Raw genomic sequence first — 25,894 nt, forward strand, 5'->3', positions numbered from 1 at the left:
ATGAGTCTGCTCTAACTGTTATGAGATACTGCCCTATATTTGCCTCTGTTTCTTGCAGCTACACAGAGATCTCTTTTCATGTGACAATCCCTCAAATATTGAAAGGGAACCAGAAAATCTTAGTCTTTTTTTCCTCCAGGCAAAATAGCCCAAGTTCATTTACTATCTCAAATTGGAAAACTTCAAGTCATCTTGCATCATATACACTTTATCTTCAGTCACCATATCCTATCATTTTTTTTTTCTTCAAAATGTCCTACTTATTCATTTTCTTCCCAATCACACTATAACTACCCTAGACCGGGCCTTCACATCTTTGAGGTCATTTTATCCTCCTAGCTAGTCTCCTTTATTCTTGTATCATCTCCCAAACCCCAACACTTTCCTCATTGCTGCTAAACTCTTGTTATTTAAGCACTCCATCCACTGCATCCTCCTTCTTTCCAAGAACTTGCAGTGTACATCCCACTAGCTAAGTAACAGCACCTTTCTTTTCATCCAGTAATCTCCCTCCTATATAGGTATGCCAAGGGAAGAAGTTTAAAATATATATATATATATATATAAAGATGCTCGAGACAGTTATTTGACAAAAGAGACAAATTAGAAATAATAGAGGCCAGGTATAGTGTCTCATGCCTGTAATCCCAACACTTTGGGAGGCTGAGGTGGGAGGATCATTTGAGGCCAGAAGTTCAAGACCAGCCTGGGCAACATAGCAAGACCTTGTCTCTAAAAAAATTTTAGACCGGGGACAGTGCCTCACACCTGTAATCCCAGCATTTTGGGAGGCCGAGGTGGGTGGATCATGAGGTCAAGAGATCGAGACCAACCTGGCCAACATGGTGAAACCACATCTCTCTAAAAATACAAAAATTAGCTGGGCATAGTGGCACACGCTGTAGTCCCAGCTACTTGGAAGGCTGAGGCAGAAGAATTGCTTGAACCTGGGAGGCAGAGGTTGCAGTGAGCCAAGATTGCACTACTGCACTCCAGCCTGGTGACATAGCGAGACTCTGTCTCAAAAAAAATTTTTTTTTAATTAGCCAGGTTTGGTGGCACATGCCTATAGTCTCAGCTACTTGGAAGGCTGAGGTGGGAGAATCCCTTGAGCCCAGGAGTTCAAGGTTACAGTGAGCTATGATCATGCCACTGCACTCCAGCCTGGGCAACAGAACAAGATCCTGTCTCTAAAAAAGAGAGAGAGAAATAATAATAAATTACTAAATAAATTATGGTCCTAAGGACTATGGTGCCACTATTAACAACATTATGACTATGAGGAAACATGAAAATTATTATGTATTCCGATTTTGATTATGTATTTTCATTTTTATGTTAATTACATATTCTGATTTTTAAATTTATGTCTACTATGTTTGCAACTGTATGGAAAATCATAAATCAATAAGGACAGGTATTGAAAAATTAACATTCCAAAACAAATGTAACATTTGTGTGGATTTATGGGGCCTTTCCCATGCAAAATTCTTCAATGAGACCGGGCACAATTGCTCACGCCTGTAATCCCAGCACTTTGGGAGGCTGAGGCAGGCAGATCACCTGAGGTCGCGAGTTCGAGACCAGCCTGACCAACATGGAGAAATCCCGTCTCTACTAAAAATACAAAATTAGCCAGGTGTGGTGGCACATGCCCGTAATCCCAGCGACTCAGGAGGCTGAGGCAGGAGAATCACTTGAACCTGGGAAGGAGAGGTTGTGGTGAGCCAAGATTACGCCATTGCACTCCAGCCTGGGCAACAAAGAGCGAAACTCCATATAAAAAAAAAAAAATCCTCGATGAAAATAAGTTGTCTGCTGATAGGCATAACTGACCAGGACCAAACAAAACACACTGAAAATGTGAAAATATTTTAATAGACTTTAAAAATACTATTCATTTATTAGACTAAGCTGGGTAATCAAGCTATACAATAAGGCAATAACTAGTTACTACAGGCCTTGGAAACTCATGTTTAGCTAATTCTACCATATTTCACATTCCTGTTACCCTTAGTCACCTCCCAATATGTAAGCCCCTTTAGTCACTTTTTCTTCCTTGTCTCTATGCTTGTCCCCTTTCATTGATCCTGTCCTTTCCAAATCTCTCAATTGCAGTATCCAGAACCTCTGTTCTGTAGTAACCTAAACATACACCTTCATATTCTACAAAGTATGATTTCTCTGTCTTCTTACCTTAATCATATCCTAGCTCTCCTTCACCAACAAACCAGGTCACTGCTTCCTCTGAATACATTTCCATATCCCACCTTAATAACTAGATGTAAGCACTGCCCTATAAATCCTACTTTAAGAAGGAAATCAGATTTAATTTAATAGATAACATACAGGCCAGGTACAGTGGCTCACACTTGTAATCCCAGCACTCTGGGATGCTGAGGTGGGTGGATCACCTCAGGTCAGGAGTTCGTGACCAGCCTGGCCAACATGGCAAAACACCCTCTCTACTAAAAACTACAAAAAATTAGCCGGGCGTGGTAGCAGGCATTTGTAATTCCAGCTACTCAGGAGACTGAGGCAGGAGAATCACTTGAACCTGCTAGGCTGAGGTTGCAGTGAGCTGAGATCATGCCACTGCACTCCAGCTTGGGTGACACAGCGAGATTCCATCTCAAAAAGAAGAAACGATAATATAGAGAAATCAAATGGATCTTCTATTTAATCAGGTGCCACAGAAAAAAACTGCCTTGTTTAAGTATGTTTACAAATAATCTTTGAGCTACAGAAAGAACCTCATTAGCCAAACTACTGCTAAAAGCTGAATTTGTTAGGCTAAGATCAAATACACTATTTCTGATTGCATTTTGCTACAGTTTTTCTCACGAGTTTGACTATCCCTTGCTTTTCTGAACACAATATAAAAGCTATCTTCAACTCTATTTCCAAACCATTATTCCTCCTTCCTTGTGTAAACCCTTTCTCCTTTGTTCATACTACCTAGCAACACTACCCTCGATTTTTTTTATCTTCTCATGTCTTTGCTATCACTTGGAAACTCATCAAGATTCATTGGGGATGTTAGAACTCTGCATCATGTCCTGCCATCAACACCTCAGTTACACCAGTGTCCATGCAATGATCTCCCCAACATTTCAGCTTCACAGTTCATTGACTTTGAATCAAATAACCTTAACCTTCATTCCACCTTAGTTACCTACTCCCACAGCCACATACTATTCTGTCATAACCTGAACTGAACCACACAAAAATTATTTTTTGTTATAACTTCCTATTCCAACTTTCTTACAGACTCAACTCCAATATAGTTACTCTTGTTTCTCAGCATCAGAGATACTCAATCCCTTAATTCCTTTTTTTTTTTTTTTTTGAGACGGAGTCTTGTTCTATCAGCCAGACTGGAGTGCAATGGTGCAATCTCAGCTCACTACAACCTCCACCTCCCAGGTTCAAGTGATTCTCCTGCCTCAGCCTGCCGAGTAGCTGGGATTACAGGTGTCCACCACCACACCCGGCTAATTTTTGTATTTTTAGTAGAGATGGGGTTTCACCATGTTGGCCAGGGTGGTATCGAACCCCTGACCTCAAATGATCCACCTGTGTTGGTCTCCCAAAATGCTGGGATTACAGGCGTAAGCCACTGCACCTGGCCAATTCCTTAATTTTTAACCTCCTTTTTCAGGTTTATCAGCTTTCTCCTGGTCTTATTTTCCTATCTAGACTAGACCACAGCTGATCACAACTCTCTTGTACTCCATTCAACCAGCAAAACCCAAACTGATTCAATCTCATAATTTGCTTTCTCTTCTCCAATATCTAAGTGGAAGAAAAACACACAACTGCAAAGATTGGCACCATTCCAAATTTATGATTGCCAACTTCTGCTGGGTCCTTAATGACACTCAATAATCCTTTTACTTGTCTTTAACCAGCTCTTTATACTCACTGGCTGTTTTAAACAGTTAATGCCCTCCTGGAGTGACCTACTTAATTCTATTCTGTCAAGCATGCTTCTCATTTAGAGAAATTTAACATTCTTAGGCACAAAGTACTTCAATGTCTTACCCTTTCTTCTAACTTTACAAATTTATCTACCACCTATCCGTGCATCCTCTCCCCAGTCTTAGAGGATAAATGGTGCCTCCCAATTCCTAACCACCCATTCAAGTAAATCTCCCTACTTAGTTTAACTCAATACCTTCATATTCCTTCTGGAACCTTGTACCATCAATTATCCCCAATCTTTTCTCCATTTTCAACTTCTCCCTCTTCTCCACTGGCTCCTTCAACTCCATCTATAAACACACTCATGTTTATCTCATTTTAGAGGCAACAAACAAACAAACAACTTCCCCTGGTTCACAGCCCCCTATAGCTCCTCTCTACAACTTTTTTTTGGTCAAACATTTTTAAACATATTCTATACTCACTGTCTTGACTTTTCACTTACTCCTCAACCCACACAATCTGACTTCTACCTCCACACTCCACTGGAACTACTCACAAAGGAAGCCAAAACCTCTGTATTGTCAATTCTAAAAGAAACTTCTTTTGTCCTTATCTTTCTGGACCTTCCTGGGATACTTGGCAACATTATTCCTTCATTCCTTTTGATATTCTATATTCCCTTTGTTTCCTTGGAACTATTATTCTCCTGGTTCTTTTTATACCTCTGGCAATTTCTTAAGATTCCTTCAGACTGTCCTCCTTCTTGGCTTGAGAATTAAATACTGTGTGCATTCCCCTGAGTTCTGTACTTAGCCTACTGTCTGTTCCCTTCCTTCCTTCCTTCCTCTCCCCACCCCTCTCCCTCTCAAATATAAGTGTGTATGAATGTGTATATGCATATTAGGTTGAACCACAGCAAACTGCCAATCATTAACCATCTTTGACCTACAAAAAATGGCAATTTCCTATGGTCCAGCCTAATGTTTAAATAGCTCTTCAGCATGGAAGAATAAGAAAAGAAACAAATAACCCAATTAGAAGATTGAGGGAGAATTGCAAAAAAAATTCAAACTGAAGTCTCTGAAAATTTATTAGCTGGGAGAACTGGTGTGGATGCCACGTGAATGATGATATTGGTCAGGATATATAAATTACAATTAACATAAATAGACCTCAAATCCAAGTTAATATGATAGAAATTAATCAAGTGCCACTCAGTTATGACAAACACTAACCAGAACAACATGTTTGCTGTCAATGTGGTCAACAGTAAGTGATTTAAGGCAAAAAAAAAAAAAGAAAAGTTACAAAAGAAACATTACTTAATTGTCCCTCTTTTAGGATAGGAATTCTATAAGAAAGTGGCTCTCGTCCAGGCACAGTGGCTCACGCCTGTAATCCCAGCACTTTGGGAGGCTGAGGCAGGAGGATCACAAAGTCAAGAGTTTGAGACCATCCTGGCCAACATGGTGAAACCTTGTCTCTACAAAAAATACAAAACTTTGAAGTTTGAGGTAGATGGAAAAAAAATACAAAACAGCTGGATGTGGTGGTGTGCACCTGCAGTCCCAGCTACTAGGGAGGCTGAGACGAGGAGAATCGCTTGAACCTGGGAGGTGGAGGTTGGTTGCAGTAAGCCAAGATCGTGCCACTGCACTCCAGTCAGGCAACAGAGCGAGACTCCGTCTGAAAACAAAACAAAACAAAACAAAAAAAAAAAGAAGGTGGCTCTCAAACTCACTCAGGTAAAACTTCTGGAAGCCATATTGGTCTTCTTGGAGACCACCCCATAATAGTAACATATTATATATAAGGTTGGAACAATTTTATTAGCAGAAAACTATTATTATAAATATAAAATATGAATGTCATGGGGAGTTTTGTTTGCTTTGATCACGACTGTATTCCCACTGTCAAGAGGGTATACAGTAGGTGCTCAAAAAATATTTGTAAAATCAATAAATGTATCTACAAAAATATAAACCACAACAATCAAACTATTTCTCAGTTTGTTTTTATTAGTATGCATTTGCCACTTGTTTGTTCACTATGTCATTTGCTACAAGCGGAAACAGGTCAGGAAAACTATATACAACACAGCCTTAAAAAAGGAACATTCTATGCATTAACTTCGAGTTGAGTGATGCAGCACCTCAACACCCAGGTCCAAGAAAATCCTGTTATAAAACCATTGTTGTAATATCAGTTTGGAATTGTGTACTACTAGCAATAGAATAATACATCCTATGGAATCTAAGCAAGGCAAGTTTTTGTTACCTTAAAATAAATGGTTGACGTAAAGAAGAGCTGTGCTAGATGGTCAAAAAGAAGTGGTTTCACCTCTGGGAATTAAAAAAAAAAATTATTCAAAACATTTTCAATCATAGCACATTGAATTAAATGACTCCAAATTTTCATGATACATACCAGAGAAGCTACTAAAAGGAATCCAGCTCACAAGCTGAAGGAATTGTGACCGACAACAGAGGCCATCCCAGAGAGGAAGGCTCTTATATAGGAACGCTTCACAAGAATAAAATCCCTCCTGTAACACAAGTGAATAGTAAATCCCTATATGGAACTCTTCAGTCATAAAATTACGCTCTAAACAACCAGTTTATTTTATGCTATAGTTGCTTCACTCTTAGACTAATTTTTTGTCATCAATATATTAAAAGCCTTAGGTTAGGTGCCAGACTTCCTCAGAAAAAGGATAAGAAGATCAGTATTTGCATACATTACCATCTTTATCAAATACTTCTCAAATGCTATAAAACTTCATCAATTGGAAAGAAGATTAAAAGTTATAGAATTTTTTAAATAAAATTTATTATCTTGGGGTACATGCAGTAATTTGAACAGTCAATAAAATGTATACAATGTTATTATGTAACAGGGCTAGAAGTTCATTGGAGGTCATAGACCAAATCCCTACTCTGAGCAGCTCCATCTTTAGAGGCTTAATGTCTAGGTTGCTTATATTTCCACCAGAGTGAGGATCTGGGAATTCCCTTTTTTCCTTTGTCACCTAAGCCTTACATAGTAACATGCACCAGGACTCTATCCTAAGACCTTCATTTCATGACATGAATTATCTGGACAATCTCATCCATATCACAGCTAAAACCACCACTTTTAACATGAGGGGTCCTAAATCTGTATCTCTAGCCCAAATCTCATTCCTGAGCTCTAGACTCATTATTTTACTGCATACTAGATATGACCGCTTTGATGTCCCATAGGCATCTCTTAAGTTTTGAAACATCTTTCCTTCCAAGCCTGCTTCTCCTATATTCCTTTTCTCAGTGAGTGCCATCCATCTTCCCAAGTAGGAAACATAAACGTCAACCTAAATTGCTATCCTCACTACCATCGTCTGCACCCAACTTCCAATTAAATGGTTTCACACCAAATCCCTAAAACTTGGGCTGGGTGTGGTGGCTCACGCCTGTAATCTCAGCACTTTGGGAGACCAAGGCAGAAGGAATGTTTAAGCCCAGGAGTTCGAGACCAGCCTGGGCAAAGTGGCAAACCCCCATTTTTACAAAAAAATGAAAAAAAAAAAACTAGCCAGGAGTGGTGGTGCACACCTGTAGTTCTAGCTACTAGACCAAAGGGGGAGAATCAGGCTATAGTAAGCCATGATTGTGCCAGTGCACTCTAGCCTGGGCAACAGAGCAAGATCCTGTCTCAAAAAAAAAAAAAAACAAAGAATTATTCCACAAACGTTTATCAATCAAGCTGAACATCTATACATGAAGAAAAGTTAGACATAGTTTCTGCCTGCTGGGAGCTCATAATGTGTGGAAAAATGGGTGCTAAAAGTGTCACGATAGAGGTAAGCACAGGGAGCCATGGGAGCACAAGATGCTAACCCGCATTGGGGCAATAAATGAAGGCTTCTTGATGGTGCTAATACCTAAGTTGCAGCTTAAAATACAACTCAGGGTTACCCAGACCAAATTGTCCATTGGCTGGAACATATTTGATGCTCGAAAAATGTTGATTATAAAAATATAAGTAGTGGAGGCCGGGCACGGTGGCTCACACCTGTAATCCCAGCACTTTGGGAGGCCAAGATGGGTGGATCACCTGAGGTCAGGAGTTCGAGACCAGCCTGTCCAACATGATGACACCCCATCTCTTTATTAAAAAAAAAAGAAAGAAAAAAAGAATATAAGTAGTGACCCTATGAAATTTCATTACTGGCTAATTCAATTAACTGAATATATTTAATTACGTCTTCAGTTTGTTCTCTAATTACAGGCTTTTCCCTTTTATTTGCATAATATAACATATTCTTTCTTCAAATCCAACAGTGCAAAGATAAAAGTCCAACTCAGCTCTATTTATAATAAGTTTCAAATTGAACAAATATTGTTTACAAAAGATATCAGGTACTAAAAAGGGGGGTTTTTTGTTTGTTTGTTTTTGAAACAGGATCTCACTCTGTCACCCAGCCTGCATGCAGTGCAGTGGCACAATTATGGCTCACTGCAGCCTCAACCTCCTGAGCTCAAGTGATCCTCCTACCTCATCCTCCTGAGTAGCTGGGACTACAGATGCATGCCACCACGCCTGGCTAATTTTTGTATTCTTTATAGAGATGAGGTTTTGCCATGTTGCCCAAGCTAGTCTTGAACTCCTGGGCTCAAACGATCCACCCACCTCAGTCGCTGAAGTGCTAAGATTACAGGCATGAGCCACCGCACCCAGCCAAGAAAAGGTTTTCAATGGATATCTAAATAAACTTTAGTAAAGAGTGATGGAATGTGGAAGAAGCAAGTGAAATCTTACTTGTAAGAAGCACTCTGCCCTGATGATAGTATCCAGGAAATTGGTAAATTCTTTTCCATGTTCATAATTATTCACCTTGTACCAAATACATTCTAGAGCAAAAACAGTAAATATAAGCATCTAGTTGTACCACAGTAAAAAAGTGCACAAAAAATAATTATCACTAAAGTAACAAATAAGTGACAAAGTAAAAAAGCCAGTAAGTTTCATACATCCTAGCTAACTCATGATGTAGACTAGAACAAATACATGGAGGTGATAGTAAGATGTTCCTCAACAACTTGATAATACAGGGAAAAGTTTATACAGTGAAAAAAATAAATGGAGAAAATTCATGTATAATGAATATGGTAAGCTTTATATCACATAGTAATCCAAGAAAGTATAAACATCTGAATTGAAAGTTTTAGAATACCCTAAACTTCAGTTAGGGTAGGCTGGGTATAATGTAAGAGTGATAGAAATTTAGTAAGTGGAAATTTAATAAACTGTATCATATTCTGTTTAAAAGATTCAGAGTGCAAGAAGGAGAATTGGCCTGGAACCAACTAAAAGCAACTTTAACCATCAGAAGAGTCAGGAGTTGCTTATCCAGTAAAGAAACAATTTGGTCAAAAGAAATACTATGTCCAGAGAAACACACCCTCTCCTCCCCACTGTCCCCCACCATTGGAGGAATGAATGCTCAGGCTTTACTCTGGCCTGGATGAAACACTTCTCACTGCCCTTTCCTTTAATTCTGTAATTAAGAAACCTTCTAATGACAAATTTGGCTCCCATATATGCTGATAGCACAGAGGGAATATTCTAGTTGGCAGATATGACCATTTTGCTTACCAGAAATAATTAATTTTATAATAAGCTGACATTCTGGCTTATACATTAGTTTCCTCTGAGTTTCGTTACCATTAATGGGAAGACTCTGGGGGCTTAACAGCAAGTTTCTGGACATACAAAGATGAAGAATCCTTAGATTACAATAGTCACCAAAGTAGAACACCCCATTGAGTTTTGGTGGCCATCCAGCAGTGTTTCCTTAACAAAATCTCTCTCCCTTCTTACTGCCTTAAAATTACAACAATATAAACATTCATGCTTTAAATATATGACTCCCAGAGATATAATTACAACATATGAAGGCTCCTCTTGTCTAGGATTTGGCACCCTCATAAAAGAAACCCATTTGTAAACTATTTTGTTCCATCCTCACTCAATTCTTACCTTCTTGTAATGTTTGACTCAACCAGTAATAAAACCTCAGCAAGACGGGCTCATCTCTGACACAATTAATATAGTGAAGCAGCAGAGAGTTGTTTAGCACTGAGCCCATCTGAGAAGGCAGCTGCAATGACAGAACAACTGATCAACAATTAAGTATCTGAAAAGTGGATAAGGGAATCATCATACAGAAAATATATAACAAAAACAGGCTTGGCACAATGGCTCATGTCTATAATCCCAACACTTTGGGAGGCTGAGGCAGGAAGATTGCTTAAGCCCAGGAGTTTGAGACCAGCCTGGGCAACATATTTTTTAAATAATTTTTTTATTTTAAGACAGAGTCTTGCTCTGTCGCCATACGCCAGGCTGAAGTACAGTGGCGTGATCTCAGCTCACTGCAACCAACCTCCGCCTCCTGAGTTCAAGCAATTATCCTGCCTCAGCCTCCTGAGTAGATGGGACTACAGGCACGTGCCACCATGCCCAGCTAACTTTTGTATTTTAGTAGAGACGGGGTTTCACTATGTTGGCCAGGATGGTCTCGATCTCTTGACCTCATGATCCGCCTGCCTTGGCCTCCCAAAGTGCTGGGATTACAGTCATGAGCCACCACGTCTGGCTTAAATAATTTTTTTAAAATGGAGTCTCGCTCTGTCACCCAGGCTGGAGAGCAGTGGCACAATCTTGGCTCACTGCAACCTCTGTCTCCCAGGTTCAAACGATTCTCATGCCTCAGCCTCCTGAGTAGCTGGGACTATAGGCACGCACCACCACACCCAGCTAATTTTTGTATTTTTTTTTTTACTTTTTTACTTTTTCTTTTTTTAAAAGACAGGGTTTCACCATGTTGGTCAGGCTGGTCTTGAACTCCCGACCTCAGGTGATCCGCCCGCCTTGGCCTCCAAAGTGTTTGGATTACAGGCGTGAGCCACCACGCCTGGCCTAATTTTTGTATTTTTAATAGAGACAGGGTTTCACCATTTTGGCCAGGCTGGTCTTGAACTCCTGACCTCAAGTGATCTACCCACCTCAGCCTCCCAAAGTGCTGGGATAACTGGCGTGAGCCACCGCGCCCAGCCTGATATAAATTTTTTTTTTAAATTAGCCAGGCGTGGTGATGCACATCTATAATCCCCGCTACTTGGAAGGCTGAGATGGGAGGATCACATAAGCCCAGGAGCTGAAGGCAGTAGTGAGCCATGATTATATCACTACCTGGGTGACAGAATAAGACCCTGTCTCAAAAAAACAAACAAAAAAAAAGGCCATGAAGTTCAAATAGAAAATGCAAAGAAGCATATGGTCCAGTCGCATACCTCTAAGCAATGGATGTTCTGTAAAAGTTGGGGGAAGCTTTGAAGCTGTTCTAGTGGAAATGATCTACTTCTATTCAGACAATCAGAAAGACTCATCTCTTTTTTTCCACATTCTTTAGTGCAGCTACTGGAATTGTGCACTGGTATAACTGAGAGAGAACTCCACTTCTAAAGAAAGAAAATAAAACAATCTACTGATGGACTAAACAGACTACAAACCATAAATATAAAAGCAGCTGTTAAGGTGTTTCAATTAAAGGAATCTGAATATGGTTTACACAGAATCCTGGGTAACTGACATGTATTTAAATATCTATAATCTCCTCTAAGATATGAATGGTTATTATTTGGATTTAATAAAAGAAAGCCATGCAAGTGGTTTGGGCTTTAGATACTTACTCTTTTTAGAGGACGAACATTAGCTGGACCTAACATCAATTTCAGAGGTTCTAGAGAAGGTCCCTGGTTTCTTTGCTTCATGGTAAGCAGAGCCGTCTTCCATAGATTCTCTGAATTCTTAAAATACATCTATAAATTTGGATATAAAGTACAAGAGAGTAGGCACCCATAAATTGGAACAACATAAAGTCTAAAACTCTTATTAATTGAAAATATATTATGAAATCCTTTACACGCATACAAATACATTTAAAGTTTTTTTTCTCATCAGCAATCTATTAAATACACTAAATAGGATTAATACAAAATGCCAATCCCTAAAAAAACTTCCCCAAAACAGTACCACAATACTAGATAGTAAAATAGTAGGCTGTAAACATTTCAGTTGAAATCTGTAAGTTAACCTTACCAAAAATAACGTATTTCAATCTCAATATGATTTCTCTCTCCTTAATCCCTTACCTTCTTCCTTACAGGCAAAGATACAGAAATCAGAGTAGGAGCAAAGAACTTATACAGCGACAACAAAGCCTGGAGATGAGGCTGCATTCCCTGAAATAAAAATAAGTTTTTCATTTTCAATTCTGTGGCTACTAAGAAACTGAGGAAACAAATACCAATAAGAATGAAAAAAGTATATTCAGACCATAATTTCACTATGAGATATATCTATAGAAAGATGCTATCGATAATCAAAAAATGAGTAGCCAGGCATTCAAGTCAACCACCATAAAACAACCCTCTCCAAACTGTGATCTTCTCTCTTAAGACCTTTTTTGACTTTACTTCTACCTTCTGTTTTCTCTCTTCTCTTCCTATACTTTAGGCTTACCAGTTATACTTACTAGCATAGCATAGCTTATTTTCACAAGCATACTCAGGACTCAAAGTTTATTTGTCCTTGATTTAGACATCAAAGGGATAGGACCAAAAGAGAAGCTAATACCTGATTATCATAATTCTTGGAAAATTATCTAGGAAATTAAGCCATAATCAAGCAGCTTTGATATAACTGAAACAAGTCTTAAGTCTTAACAAAAGCACTAATTTCACAATGAAAGAAGTCATTACTGCTACAAACCTGTTTTATACATCTGGCTATCCAGAGAAAGAATACCACTAAAATGAATTCTAAGAAAGTAACTGAATTGTTTTATTATACTAAAATTTCATTGAATCAAATACTGTAAAAAGTAAGGCAGCAAATGAGGCTTAGAAATACAACTTTTTTTTTTTTGAGACAGAGTCTCGTTCTGTTGCCAGGCGCCAGGCTGGAGTGCAGTGGCGCGATCTTGGCTCACTGCAACCTCCACCTCCCTGGTTCAAGCAATTCTCCTGCCTCAGCCTCCTGAGTAGCTGGTACTACAGGCGCACGCCACCACAGCCAGCTAATTTTTGCATTTTTAGTAGAGACGGGGTTTCACCATGTTGGCCAGAATGGTCTTGATCTCTTGACCTCGTAATCCACCCTCCTCGGCCTCCCAAAGTGCTGGGATTACAGGCGTGAGCCACTGCACCCGGCCTAATATTTCTATTTTATAACAGCTTCTTGAAATTAAATTTATTAAAACAAAACTAAATTGATCCAGTTTATCTACGTTGAAAATATCTTCTAACCTCTGTACACCCATTATCCATGGGTATCAGAGTGTTTGTTTTGAGCCAGAATGCTTTTTATAGAATACTTGGTAGTGCTGAGGCCTTTATAACGTATAGTCTAGTTAATAACTATTTTTCTTGTTAAAAAGTTAATGCTAAAAAAGGGGATGGGGAGATTTCCAGTTAAAATGGCATATTGAACACATGATTAATTCTGGGTTCTCCTAAAGCCCCATTTAAAAGACAGCAAAAGAATGAAAAAGGTGGCTGGGTGTGGTAGCTCACACCTGTGATCCCAGCACTTTGGAAGGCCGAAGTGGGTGGATCACTTGAGGTCAGGAGTTCGAGACCAGCTTGGCCAACATGGTGAAATCCTGACTCTACTAAAAATACAAAAATTAGGCTGGGCATGGTGGTGCACACCTGTAGTCCCTGCTATTCAGGAGGCTGAGGCAGGAGAATGGCTTGAACCTGGGAGGCAGAGGTCACACTGAGCCGAGATTGCGTCACTGCACTCCAGCCCGGGTGATGGAGCGAGACTCCATTTCCAAAACATAAATAAATAAATAAAAGAAGAATAAAAAGGGGATAAAGCAAAGCACAAGTTCAAAGAGAACAAGAGAGGAGACAACAGCAAATGAAAAATCTAAACAAGATTTTGGAACCTAGAATGAAGATGGGCAAATAGTAACCAAGTCAGCAGAACAGATAAAATAAAATATAAGGTATCAACAGAAAAAGCCTCAAAAAAATCAGATTCATGTTTGACAACTCCCAGAAAGGATCAAGATTTGAGGGACCAGATACCTCTAAAACGTGAGGATGCCAGAGGAACAGAAAACTGGAGTATTGCATGAAAGGCTACGTAAGAAGCAGTTAGAACCCCAAATCCCTTCACTATACTGGCAAGACATTAGGCTTTACTCTCTGAAAATGAAGCTGGACTCAGATACAACCAGGCATAGCCAAGGGAGGATAACAAGACCATTTCTCACCCCTTTCTACTGCTTAGGTCTCAGAGTGCCAGTAGCCAAGTTTACACCCCATGATGATATATCAGCCCACTCTAACACTGCTATAAAGAACTGCCTGAGACTGGGTAATTTATAAAGGAAAGAGGTTTAACTGACTCACAGTTCTGCATGGCTAGGGAGGCCTCAGGAAACTTGAAATCATAATGGAAGGGGAAGCAAACACATCCTTCTTCACATGATGGCAGGAAGGAGAAGAATGAGAGCAGAGAGAAGCCGGAAGTCCCTCACTATCACAAGAATAGCATGGAGGAAACTGCCCCCATGATTCAATTACCTCCCATCAGGTCCCTCTCACGACATGTGGGGATTATCGGAATTATAATTCAAGATGAGATTTGGGTGGAGACACAGCCAAACCATATCAGATGGTTAATTTTAAGTGTTGATTTGGCTGGTCCACAGGCTGCGCAGATATTTGGACAAACATTATTCTGGGTGTTTCTGTGAGGGATTTTTGGATATGATTAACATTTAAATCAGCAGACTTTGAGTAAAGCAAATTGCCCTCTGTAATGTGGATAGGTCTCATCCAATCAGTTGAAGGCCTGAATAGAAGAGGCCCTTAAATAAGAAGAAAACGTCCAACAGACTGCCTTCAGACTTTATCTGCAACAGCAGTTCTTTCTGGTTCTATAGTAGACTGCCACTGAACTCAAACTGGAACATTGGCTCTCCTGGATCTCCAGTCTGCTGGCCCATCCTGTAGATTTTGGAATTACCAACCACCATAATTAAATGAGCCAACTCCTCATATTATAAACACACACACACACACACACACACACACACACAATTGAGTATGTGCAACTATGCAACCCCATAAGACAGGAAACAGGAGATTTCTGCTGAGAAAATTGACATAGTCATCTGGGAGGATCCTCAATGAAACATCAAGATCCTACAAATGAACAAGTCCTGCTCATGCACACAAGTTTCCAATCATCGTGTTACTACTTTACTTTTAAATATGAACAAATAAGCTTTACCAAGCATTTGAGAAAAACTACCAAGAAAGACAGGCCAGGTGCAGTGGCTCACACCTGTAATCCCAGCACTTTGGGAGGCCAAGGTAGATGGACTGCTTGAGCCCAAGAGTTCAAGACCAGCATGGGTGACATAGAGAGACCCTGTCTCTACAAAAAATTAAAAAATCAGCCAGGCATGGTGGTGCATGCCTGTAGTCCCAGCTACTCTGGAGGCTGAGGTGGGAGGATCACTTGAGCCCAGGAATTCAAACTGGCAGTGAGCCATGATCATGCCACTGCACTCCAGTCTGGGTGACAAAGTGAGACCCCTGTCTCTTAAAAATATTAAAATAAAATTTAAATTTAAAAAGTACAATTAGAAAAGAAATATGTTAAAAAAAAAAGAAAAACAAAATAAAAAGTACCATTAAAGACAGACCAAACAAACTAAAAACATAAACTATGAGAAAACAGAGACAAAGCTTGAAACAGAAAAATATCACAGCCCAAGGTGCATACACACAGGCTCATGCCTGAGAGAGGGAGAATCCCAGAAACCATCCTCATCAACCCTTAAGATAAGACCTAATTCTCTTGACTGACAAGCCTAGGGTAATGTCATGGAAAAAAAAAAAAAAAACCACCTAATTCTCCCTTCTTGTTCCAAAGATTGCTCTGGACAGGGCCTAGTGTATGTAGGAAAATAACATGCCTGCCTCACTTCCTACTATTCATGCCTGCCACCAGAAAGGCAATTTTTGTGGTTTTGTTTCCTTCATAGATTGGGAGTTATGGGGCATGGATGGGATAGATGGGATATATGCCTTTGCAGGTATCAGAAATTCACACATCCAATGTATTTCCTCACATATGGGGACTGACTATGCCTGTTACTATCATGCATGTTAGGTTACATATGCACATGGCTATGCCTTCTTGGTATATTATTGGACTTGCCCAAACTCATCAAAATTTAGCTAATCAAAACAATATTATGTATGCATCTTTTTAAATGGGTATTGATAATGGAATAACTTAGTAAAGTACTTACAGAGTGTTAGTAATGAAACCATACATTTAGTGTCTTTTAGATTTTTAGACAATCATCTAATAAATCATTTTTTAACTTGAACATACACTGTGTTTCAGCTAATACAAATCAGCAAGATCTTTTTTTTTTTTTTGAGACAAAAGTCTCACCCTGTAACCCAGGCTGGAGTGCAATGGAGCGATCTCAGCTCACCGCGACCTCCACCTCCCGGGTTCAATCGACTGTCCTGCCTCAGCTTCCCAAGTAGCTGGGATTACGGATGTCCACAACCACGCCCAGCTATTTTTTGTATTTTTAGTAGAGACAGGGTTTCACCACATTGGCCAGGATGGTCTCTAACTCCTGACCTTGTGATCCACCTGCCTCAGGCTCCCAAAGTGCTGGGATTACAGGCGTGAGCCATTGTGCCCACCCAGCAAGATCTTTTATTACAGTAAGAATTTTCTTATTCCATTGAAATGTTTTGCTGTAACATGGGAAAAGGTACATCTTTTTCATAATTTCTACTAATGTGAAATAAAATTCAAATTGGACAAAAACATTACCATTAATATCTTCAGAGAACTAAGAAAAAATAATTGTGCCCATGGAACTAAAACAGAAGGCTATAAAAAAAGAATAATCATTGAACTGCACTAAGAGAAGACCTCACATTGGAGAAGCACGAATGCATTCTGTGTTTGCGACTTTCATTCAATAAATGCCTGTAGGCAGGTCATGAAGGCTCCAGTTAGGCATGGCCACTATTACTTCCTATTGTTTCATACCCAAAGCTTCACAGACTTCTGTTACCTGGCAGGTAAAGTGAAAATAACAATGCAAGAGAGCTGTAAAGGACTAGAGATAACAGTCAGAGAATATATTGAAGTTTAAGCATCCAGAAGATAATGTCTTAAAATGCTTTCCTAGGCCTGCCTCAGTGGCTCACGCCTCTAATCCCAGCACTTTGGGAGGCCGAGGCAGTTGGATCACTTGAGGCCAGGAGTTCCAGACCAGCCTGGCCAACACGCTGAAACACTATCTCTACCAAAAAATACAAAAGTTAGCCGGATGTGGTGGCACGTGCCTATCATCCCAGCTACTTGGGAGGCTGTAGCAGGACAATCACCTGAACCTGGGAGGCAGAGGATGCAGTGAGCCAAGATCGTTCCACTGCACTCCAGTCTGGGCAACAGAGTGAGACCCTGTCTCAAAAAAAAAAAAAAAAAAAAAAAAGATAATGAGTTATTTGATTTTGCATTCCCAAAGTCTGGCTCTGTATCTGGCACATAGTACCTTGGCAGGTCTTAGGTCTTTTCGGTACTCACCATTTTGGCCTGAAGATCAAGCAGTTTTCTCACACGAAATGGTTTGACTAGAAAACATAAAGGAAAGAGGTAGCATGAATTTGGGTTCAGAATAAAAAGAAACTGGTTATATTTAACCACCATGCAGTTCATACAGTTTTTTTCTTACAATGTATCAAGAAAATAAGCACACTGTTCAGTTAAGCCATTAAGTAGATGCTCTTAGATAAAGTACTAAAAATCAATTTCCACAAAATGAATTTTGTCATATAACTAATGCTAATAGTGATTTTAACTTTAAAAAGGCCAACACAAATGCAAACTCCACAAAGTGTAAAATAACTGTAATGAAAATACTCACCATTCTCTTTTTTGGTAAGTAAATATAACAAATGGCAAACATAAGGGCACTGTTAAAACAAAAAATTTAAGAGAAATGATAACATGTCTTGAACACAGGGGTAACACATTTTCCTCAAACGTCAATCTTATGCTGATTAAGTAAAAAACCTTCAGGACTTCACTGAACAATAGCTTTACAAAGCATCTCTTTTTCCTACTATATAGTGATTTAAAAAAAACAATAGTTTTAATCAACATCCCATTAGGTCATTTTTTAGTTATTTTTGGAATGTAAAGATATTGCACACAATCTGAAAAACAGAATTACCTATCATCCTTCTACCTAACAAAAATTCATGCATTCCTTTCAATATTTGTATGTATGTAGTTACTAAATTCATACAAATATTGAAAGAATTGCATGAATTTTTGTTATTTCTTTCAATATTTTTATGTATGTATGTATTGTTAGTTAGTAGAGACAAGGTCTCAGTATGTTGCCCAGGCTGGTCTCTAACTCCTGGCCTCGAGTGATTATCCTGACTCAGACTCGTAAAGTATGAGGATTACAGGCATGAGCCACTGAGCTTGCCCCATACTTATTAAGACATAAACTTGAAACTTTTATCCTGATTTCCTATTTAAAACCATTTTCCCATGTTGTTCAGTCTCCAAAATTATCATTTTCAATGTTGCTTCATATTCCAGTGAGTATATATAAAGAATTTAACTAACAGCTTGGTCTTCAGTTTGGCAAATAGCATGCACTCAATTTGCTAATTAAATTATTGAATGACTGATTCCCTTATACCATTTCATTTTCAGTGTCCATCTGTTAAGGTCTTATTCTAGATCAGGGGTCAGGAAACTATGGTCTACCTGTTTTTGTAAATAAAGTTTTACTAGGACACAGCCACACTCATTCATTCACTTATTGTCTACAGCTGCTTGCACACCACACCAGCAGAGTTGAATAGTTGCAACAAACACAATACTCTCAGGCCCAGAATGTTTACTACCTGTCCCTTTAAGAAAAATTTGCCAACACCCTCTCTAAATAATAGGCAAGTGAAAAAATAAAGTATTTAATGGTACTAGAGAAAGCAACAAAAGCAAAGACTTTCTTTAAACAAATTTGTATTTTTGTAGTCATGACTCTAAACTTCAAGGTCTAAAGTACAGCATATTCCATATTGCTTCTTCCATACTTAGAAATGGTTTCAAAAAAAATAAATTAATTAAAAAAAAAAAGAGAGAGAGAAAAAAGGCCAGGCGTGGTGGCTCACACCTGTAATCCAAGCACTTTGGAGGCCAGGGCGGGCGGATCACCTGAGGTCGGGAGTTCAAGACCAGCCTGACCAACATGGTGAAACCCTGTCTTTAAAAAAAAAAAAAAAAAAATGGTTTCAGAGGCCAGGCATGGTGGCTCATGCCTGTAATCCCAGTACTTTGGGAGGCCAAGGCAGGCGGATCACAAGGCCAGGAGTTCGAGACCAGCCTGACCAAATGGAGAAACCCCATCTCTACTAAAAATACAAAATTAGCCGGGCATGGTGGCGCATGCCTGTAATCCCAGCTACTCGGGAGGCTGAGGCAGGAGAATCACTTGAACCCAGGAGGCGGAGGTTGCAGTGAGCCAAGATCACGCCATTGTACTTCAGCCTGGGCAACAAGAGTGAAACTCCATCTCAAAAAAAAAAAAAAAGAAAAAATCTACTGTGTGTGTGTGTGTGTGTAAAGGGATGGAGAAAAACAAGCTAGAACTAAAACCAGACACCAGCAGCATATAAGCCAGGAGCAGTGTGATGAGAGTTAAAGCATTCTTCAGTACCATATGACAGGGAGAGAAAAAAAAAATGAAAAAGAGAGTTAAAGGATCCTAAGGTCTTTGTATCATATAAGATAAAGGTAAAGATGCCAGTCACCTTTAGACTTTAAGTATGCATGTTAAGTAGGTACGAATACACTTTGAAGAAGAGTCACAGAGTATGTGACTTCCAAACAAGAATAGGAAAAAAATTAGGGTCAATCCAAAAAAAAGGAGGATAGAGAACACTTGGAAAAAAAAAACCCAGCTCATTTAGAATATCTCAAAATAAGATATCTGAATTTATTTTTACTATATCAGTAATCATTACCAAGGTAAATAAACTAATTCTCAGCCGGGAAAGGCGACAAAGCAAGATTCCGTCTCAAGAAAAAAAAAAAAAAATTAGAGGACCCCTTGGCCGGGCACAGTGGCTCACACCTATAATCACAGCACTTTGGGGAGCCCAAGGCAGGTGGATCACCTGAGGACAGGAGTTAAAGATCAGCCTGGCCATCATGGGGAAACCCCATCTCTACTAAAAATACAAAAAAATTAGTCAGGCATGGCGGTGGGCACCTGTAATCCCAGCTACTCAGGAGGCTCAGGCAGGAGAATCGCTTGAACCCAGGAAGTGGAGGTTGCCAAGAACTGAGATCACGCCATTGTACTCTTCTAGCCTGGGCAACAAGAGTGAAACTCTGTCTCAAAAAATATGTATATATATTAGAGGACCGCAAAGAGCTTTCGTTTATCTGGACTGTCTGTCAATACTCACCATGTTGCAAATAATACTGAGAATTTATTTTTTTGAGACAGGTTCTTGCTCTGTCACCCATGCTGAAATGCATTGGCACCATAACAACTCACAGCTGCTTCCAACTCCCAAGTTCAAGTGATCTTCCCACCCCAGCCTCCCAAGTAGTCAGGCAGGACTACAGGTGCATGCCACTACACCCAGCTTTTTTTTTTTTAAGTAAAGACAGGGTCTCACTAGGCTGGAATGCAATGGCATGATCTCAGCTCACTGCAACCTCCTCTTCCTGGGCTCAAGCAATCCTCCTGCCTCAGCCTCCCAAGTAGCTGGAACTATAGATGCATACCACCACATCCAGCTAATTTTTATATATTTTGTAGAGATGGGGTTTCATCATGTTGTCCAAGTTGGTCTCGAACTCCTGAGCTCAAGTGATCTGCCCACCTCAGCCCCCCAAAGTGCTGGGATTATAGGCATGAGCCATCACGCCTAGCCCATTTCTACAATTTTTTTTTTTTGAGACAGAGTCTCCCAGGCTAGAGTACAGTGGCATGATCTCGGCTCACTGCAACCTCCACCTCCTGGGCTGAAGCAATTCTCTGCCTCAGCTTCCCGAGTAGCTGGGATTACAGGCACCCACCACCACACCTGGCTAATTTTTGTATTTTTAGTAGAGATGGGGTTTCACCATCTTGGCCAGGCTGATCTGGAACTCCTGACCTCATGATCTACCCACCTCGGCCTCCCAAAGTGCTGGGATTACAGGCATGAGCCACTGTGTCCGGCCATACAAATCTTTTTAATGTCTCTGGCTTAAAAGAATACAGTTGGATTCTGTGCTGCAGCATCAATTCTGTTGTTTTGATTGAAGATCTTCAATCTTATGTTTTATATTAAGAAAATCCAGCCTCATACCAATATGTAGTTGAAAAAGGTAGGAATATTTTAAAAGCCTTTTCAGAAAAATGTGGGTATTAGTCTTTGATACTACACCAAAACTTGACAAGTGGTAGTTTCTTAAGGGTTAGCTGCAATGTAGAATCTGAAACACTTGCAGTAAAAGCTCTGTACTCTGTTCTATTAAAATTCATTGATGTATCTTGTACTTTGAATGGATCTTTTAACCATGTATGAATTTAGAACATCATACTTGTTAATCTGGAAAACATTAGCTCAATGAGTTATACTAAGCTTCCAAATGCTGACACATTTCATTATATGATAACTAAAAATCACATCATTAATACCATCACCAATCATTAGAAAAGTCTTTCAGGTATCTGAAAGTCATCCGGCTCATGGTGGCAGAAACAAATTTTCCAAACTTCAATTTTTCACTTGAATGCTCAAATTTTATCACTAGCAACAGATACTGCCAGTTGTTTTCTTTAACATAACAGGCTTGTTTTGTTCATTTTCAAGAAAACATCTTCCAAATACTCAAGTCTGAATAACTATGGTTCATATGTCAGTCATTCCTTTTATTTTTTCCACTCTTTTTTTCTTTTTCTTATTTTTCCACCCAAATCTCATCTTGAAATTTCTTTTTTTTGAGACAGTGTCTCACTCTGTCCTCCAGGCTGGAGTGCAGTGTCGTGATCTTGGCTCACCGTAACCTCCACCTCCTGGGTTCAAGCGATTCTCCTGCCTCAGCCTCAGGAGTAGCTGGGACTACAGGCAAGTGCCACCATGCCCAGTTAATTTTTGTATTTTTAGTAGAGACAGGGTTTCACTATGTTGGCCAGGATGGTCTCTATCTGTTGACCTCATGATCAGCCTACCTCAGCCTCCCAAAGTGTGGGGATTACAGGCATAAACCACTGCGCCCAGCCGTCATTCATTCTTTCAAATAAAAATGGAGGCCAGGCACGGTGGCTCTCATCTGTAATCCCAACATTTGGGAGGCCAAGGCAGGCGTATCACCTGAGGTCAGGAGTTCGAGACCTGCCTGGCCAACATGGTGAAACCCCGTCTCAACTAAAAATACTTAGCCTGGTGTGGTGGCACGCACCTGTAGTCCCAGCTACTCGGGAGACTAAGGCAGGAGAATCGCTTGAACCCAGGAGGCAGAGAGCAGAGATCAAGCCATTGCACTCTAACCTGGGCAGAGCGAGACTCCGTCTCACAAAAAAAAAAAAAAAAAAAGGGAGCTAATTTGACTCGCAACTCAATCACACAAATGCTTTTCCTCAGAATAACCAGTGTACTTTAGTATGCAGCACTGTGTTTGCACTTGCCGTTTCATCAAACAAAATATTAAAGATGTAGAGATTTAGGACAGGTGCAATGGCTCATGCCTGTAATCCCAGCACTTTGGGAGGCCAAGGCGGGCAGATCACAAGGTCAAGAGATCAAAACAATCCTGGCTAACATGGTGAAACCCTGTCTCTACTAAAAAATACAAAAACTAGCTGGGCATGGTAGCACATGCCTGTAGTCCAAACTGCTCAGGAGGCTGAGGCAGGAGAATCACTTGAACCCAGGAGGCAGAGTTTGCAGTGAGCTGAGATCATGCCACTGCACTGCAGCCTGGTGACAGAGCCAGATTGTTTCAAAAAAAAAAAAACAAAAGATGTACAGATTTAATAAAAATGAGTTAATTTTTACTGCTTCACTTGACATTCTTAAATGAAATTAGCATTTTTGTTTTTCACCGCAATGAAGAACACAATGAAGAATATGCTAGTACAGTTTGGTGCCACTGCTTTGATTCTTGTTAAAGGGCCAGCAGTTTTACCCACCATTGCTTTAGCACCATCAGTGACAAGGTCAACAAAGTGAAAATGGCAAATAATACCTTGGGATTATGAAAATAATTCTGACCTCTCAGACTTCCTGAAAGGGTCTCAGGGAGCCTCAGGGGGTCCACAGATCATATTTGAGAATTTCTTGTCTAGGATATCATGATATACCTAGATTACCGTGTTCAGCTTCCTAACTAGTCTTCCTGCCTTCAGTCTCCCTCCTAATTCACATTGTTTGGCACTACTAGATATAGCTTTCTGCTTTCAACATATCCTACCCAGAAATTTTCAGTGATTTCCCCACTGAATAAAGTTCAAATTCCTTAGCAACACATTGGAAGAACTCTACAATCTGTCTTCACCCAACTTTTTCAGCTTTACCACCTACCACCACCTCCAATTAAGTCAGGCTGGTCTGTTTAAGGTCTCCTAAAACACAACTTACACATCTCACAACTTTGCTTGAACTATCTCCCATCATATCAAATGTCATTTTCTGTCATCAAATCCCAAATTCTATTCAACCTGTAAGGCCCAGCTCAACACCCACATATTTTATGGTGCTTTTACTAATCATTTTGATTTACAGTGCTTTCCTCCTTCCTGGAAATATTACAGCAATTATTATCCTCAAACTATCATATACTATTTTTGATAATTCAACTCTATGTGATTTCCTTAATTCCCCAACTAGATTTCAAGTTCCTGGAGTAAAGAAACTCTATGCTAAACTTTGAATCTTCTACAGTGCCTAGGACAATGCAATGAACACACTGGAAACATTTTTAAAAAATAAAATCAATAAATGAATTCTCTTCCCAAAGGCAAGAGAAATAGAGTTAGATGAGTGATTCACATGGTCCATGAACTACTGATGGTCCTTAAAAGTCTTCCAGGTAGACAGTAGATTGATTTCTTAAAGTCATTAATGTTTTTAAGGGAAATAACTATGCTATTTAATCAAAATCACTCCATTAGCACTCATGAAAAGGAATTCTCTCCTCATTAATTCTGATGAGGCTTTTGCAGTGTTAATCAAGAAAATGTAGAGTAAATGACTCAGAGGACCCTGCTGAAGTGGTTTAAAAAGGAAAAGATGGCAATGAGTGCTCTAGCTCAGCACAGAGACTCCAACATGGAATCAACTCTATCTGTAACATTTTTATTTCCTTAAAAGAAGATATAAAGTAGATATGATAAAAAATTTTTGTTAATCTGACAGACAGGTGCAAAATAGAATGCTATTCTTTGCCTTTTTCTGTATATTTCATATGTCTATGTTATCTTGGTACATTTCTGTATGTTTATTTTTAAAATAAGGAAAAATGGAGGAGCTCCAAGATGGCCGGTTAGGAGGAACTCGGGATTGCAGTTCCGAGAGAAAGCGCAAAGGGTGAGTGGACACCGCATTTCCAGACGGATTTTTACTGCGCATAGACCAGGAGATTCACAGGCGGAGGAGCCCCACGGGTCACCAGCACCACTGGTTTGACCGGCGCGGCCGCTTGGCCTGCGCCCTGATGCAGCAGCTCCCTGTGCAGAGTGAGCGAGACTGAGTCCCCTCTAAGCCAGCAAGGGGAGCTGAAACGGGGAGCCAGGCCAGGAGATTCTCTGGGAAAAAAAGCACCACGAATCTCAGAGCTGCGGCTTCAGCTGACGCAGCAGCTCCTGGGGCAGAGCAGATAAGATGGTGTCCCCTCTTAGCCAGCAAGGGGAGCTGAAACAGGGAGCCAAGCCAGGAGATTCCAGGGCAAAAAAAGTGCCACGGCAAACACAACTGAACCCGGGACGGTCCAGCTCTGTGGAGGAGGGGCATCCTCCGTTACAGAGGCACCCTGCAGTTCCCAGGGCAATCTGCTGTAGTCAAGGCAACCCGCCACTACAGAGACTCCATCACTACAGGGGCGGGCCAACATAGCAGAAGCAGTTCTAACTACACCCATATAAACAGGACTGCAGGGAAGTTCACACGGAAGCTGGGTGGAGACCACAGCAGCTCAGCGAAGCCTCTGCAGGCTGAGTGTGACTAGGCTGCCACCTTGTGGGCAGGGAAAACGGCAGCAGCACAGCAGAAAATCATAAAGCCCTAACTCCCTGGGACAGAACACCTGGGGGGAAAAAAGGGGGTTTATGAGTTCTACTGCTGCAGACTTAACACTACCAAAATCAGAAAGACAGCAACTACAAAGTCGACAGGTGGATAAATCCACAAAGATGGGAAGAAACCAGTGCAAAAAGGATGAAAACACCCGAAACCAGAACACCTCTCCTCCTACAAGGGATCACAACTCCTCACCAGCAAGGGAACAAGACTGGATGGAGAATGAGTGTGATGAAATGACAGAATCAGCTTTCAGAAAGTGGATAATAAGAAACTTATGTGAACTAAAAGAACATGTTCTAACCCAATGCAAAGAAACTAAGAACCTTGAAAAAACACTTGACAAAATGCTAACGAGAATGGACAACTTAGAGAGGAATATGAGTGAATTCATGGAGCTGAAAAACACAACACAAGAACTTCGTGAAGCATGCACAAGTTTCAACAGCCGAATTGACCAAGCAGAAGAAAGGATATCAGAGGTTGAAGATCAACTCAATGAAATAAAACCAGAAGGCAAGATTAGAGAAAACAGGGTAAAAAGGAAT

The 25,894-nt window shown here is 40.1% G+C and overlaps 1 protein-coding gene across 4 annotated transcripts in view; it reads right to left on the minus strand.

The window, feature by feature from the left end:
* The window catches only part of CENPI (centromere protein I), a 77,542-nt gene that overhangs the window by 35,704 nt on the left and 15,944 nt on the right, over positions 1-25,894 (minus strand). For all 4 annotated transcript variants that reach the window (XR_001109213.2, XM_012464069.3, XM_064362553.1 and 1 more), the window contains 9 exons: positions 17,957-18,005; positions 17,617-17,663; positions 12,123-12,212; positions 11,661-11,789; positions 11,262-11,429; positions 9,946-10,066; positions 8,725-8,816; positions 6,355-6,472; positions 6,205-6,269 (listed from right to left, as the gene is read on the minus strand). Coding sequence is in view for 3 of the 4 variants with exons in the window: in XM_012464069.3 (XP_012319492.2) it covers positions 6,205-6,269; positions 6,355-6,472; positions 8,725-8,816; positions 9,946-10,066; positions 11,262-11,429; positions 11,661-11,789; positions 12,123-12,212; positions 17,617-17,663; positions 17,957-18,005 (879 nt within the window). In the remaining variant the exon portion in view is untranslated. The remainder of the gene's footprint in view (positions 1-6,204; positions 6,270-6,354; positions 6,473-8,724; positions 8,817-9,945; positions 10,067-11,261; positions 11,430-11,660; positions 11,790-12,122; positions 12,213-17,616; positions 17,664-17,956; positions 18,006-25,894) is intronic.

The sequence above is a fragment of the Aotus nancymaae genome, unplaced genomic scaffold (genome assembly GCF_030222135.1).
Source record: "Aotus nancymaae isolate 86718 unplaced genomic scaffold, 86718_ANA_hifiasm-v0.15.2.pri h1tg000004l, whole genome shotgun sequence".
Classification (NCBI taxonomy): domain Eukaryota; kingdom Metazoa; phylum Chordata; class Mammalia; order Primates; family Aotidae; genus Aotus; species Aotus nancymaae.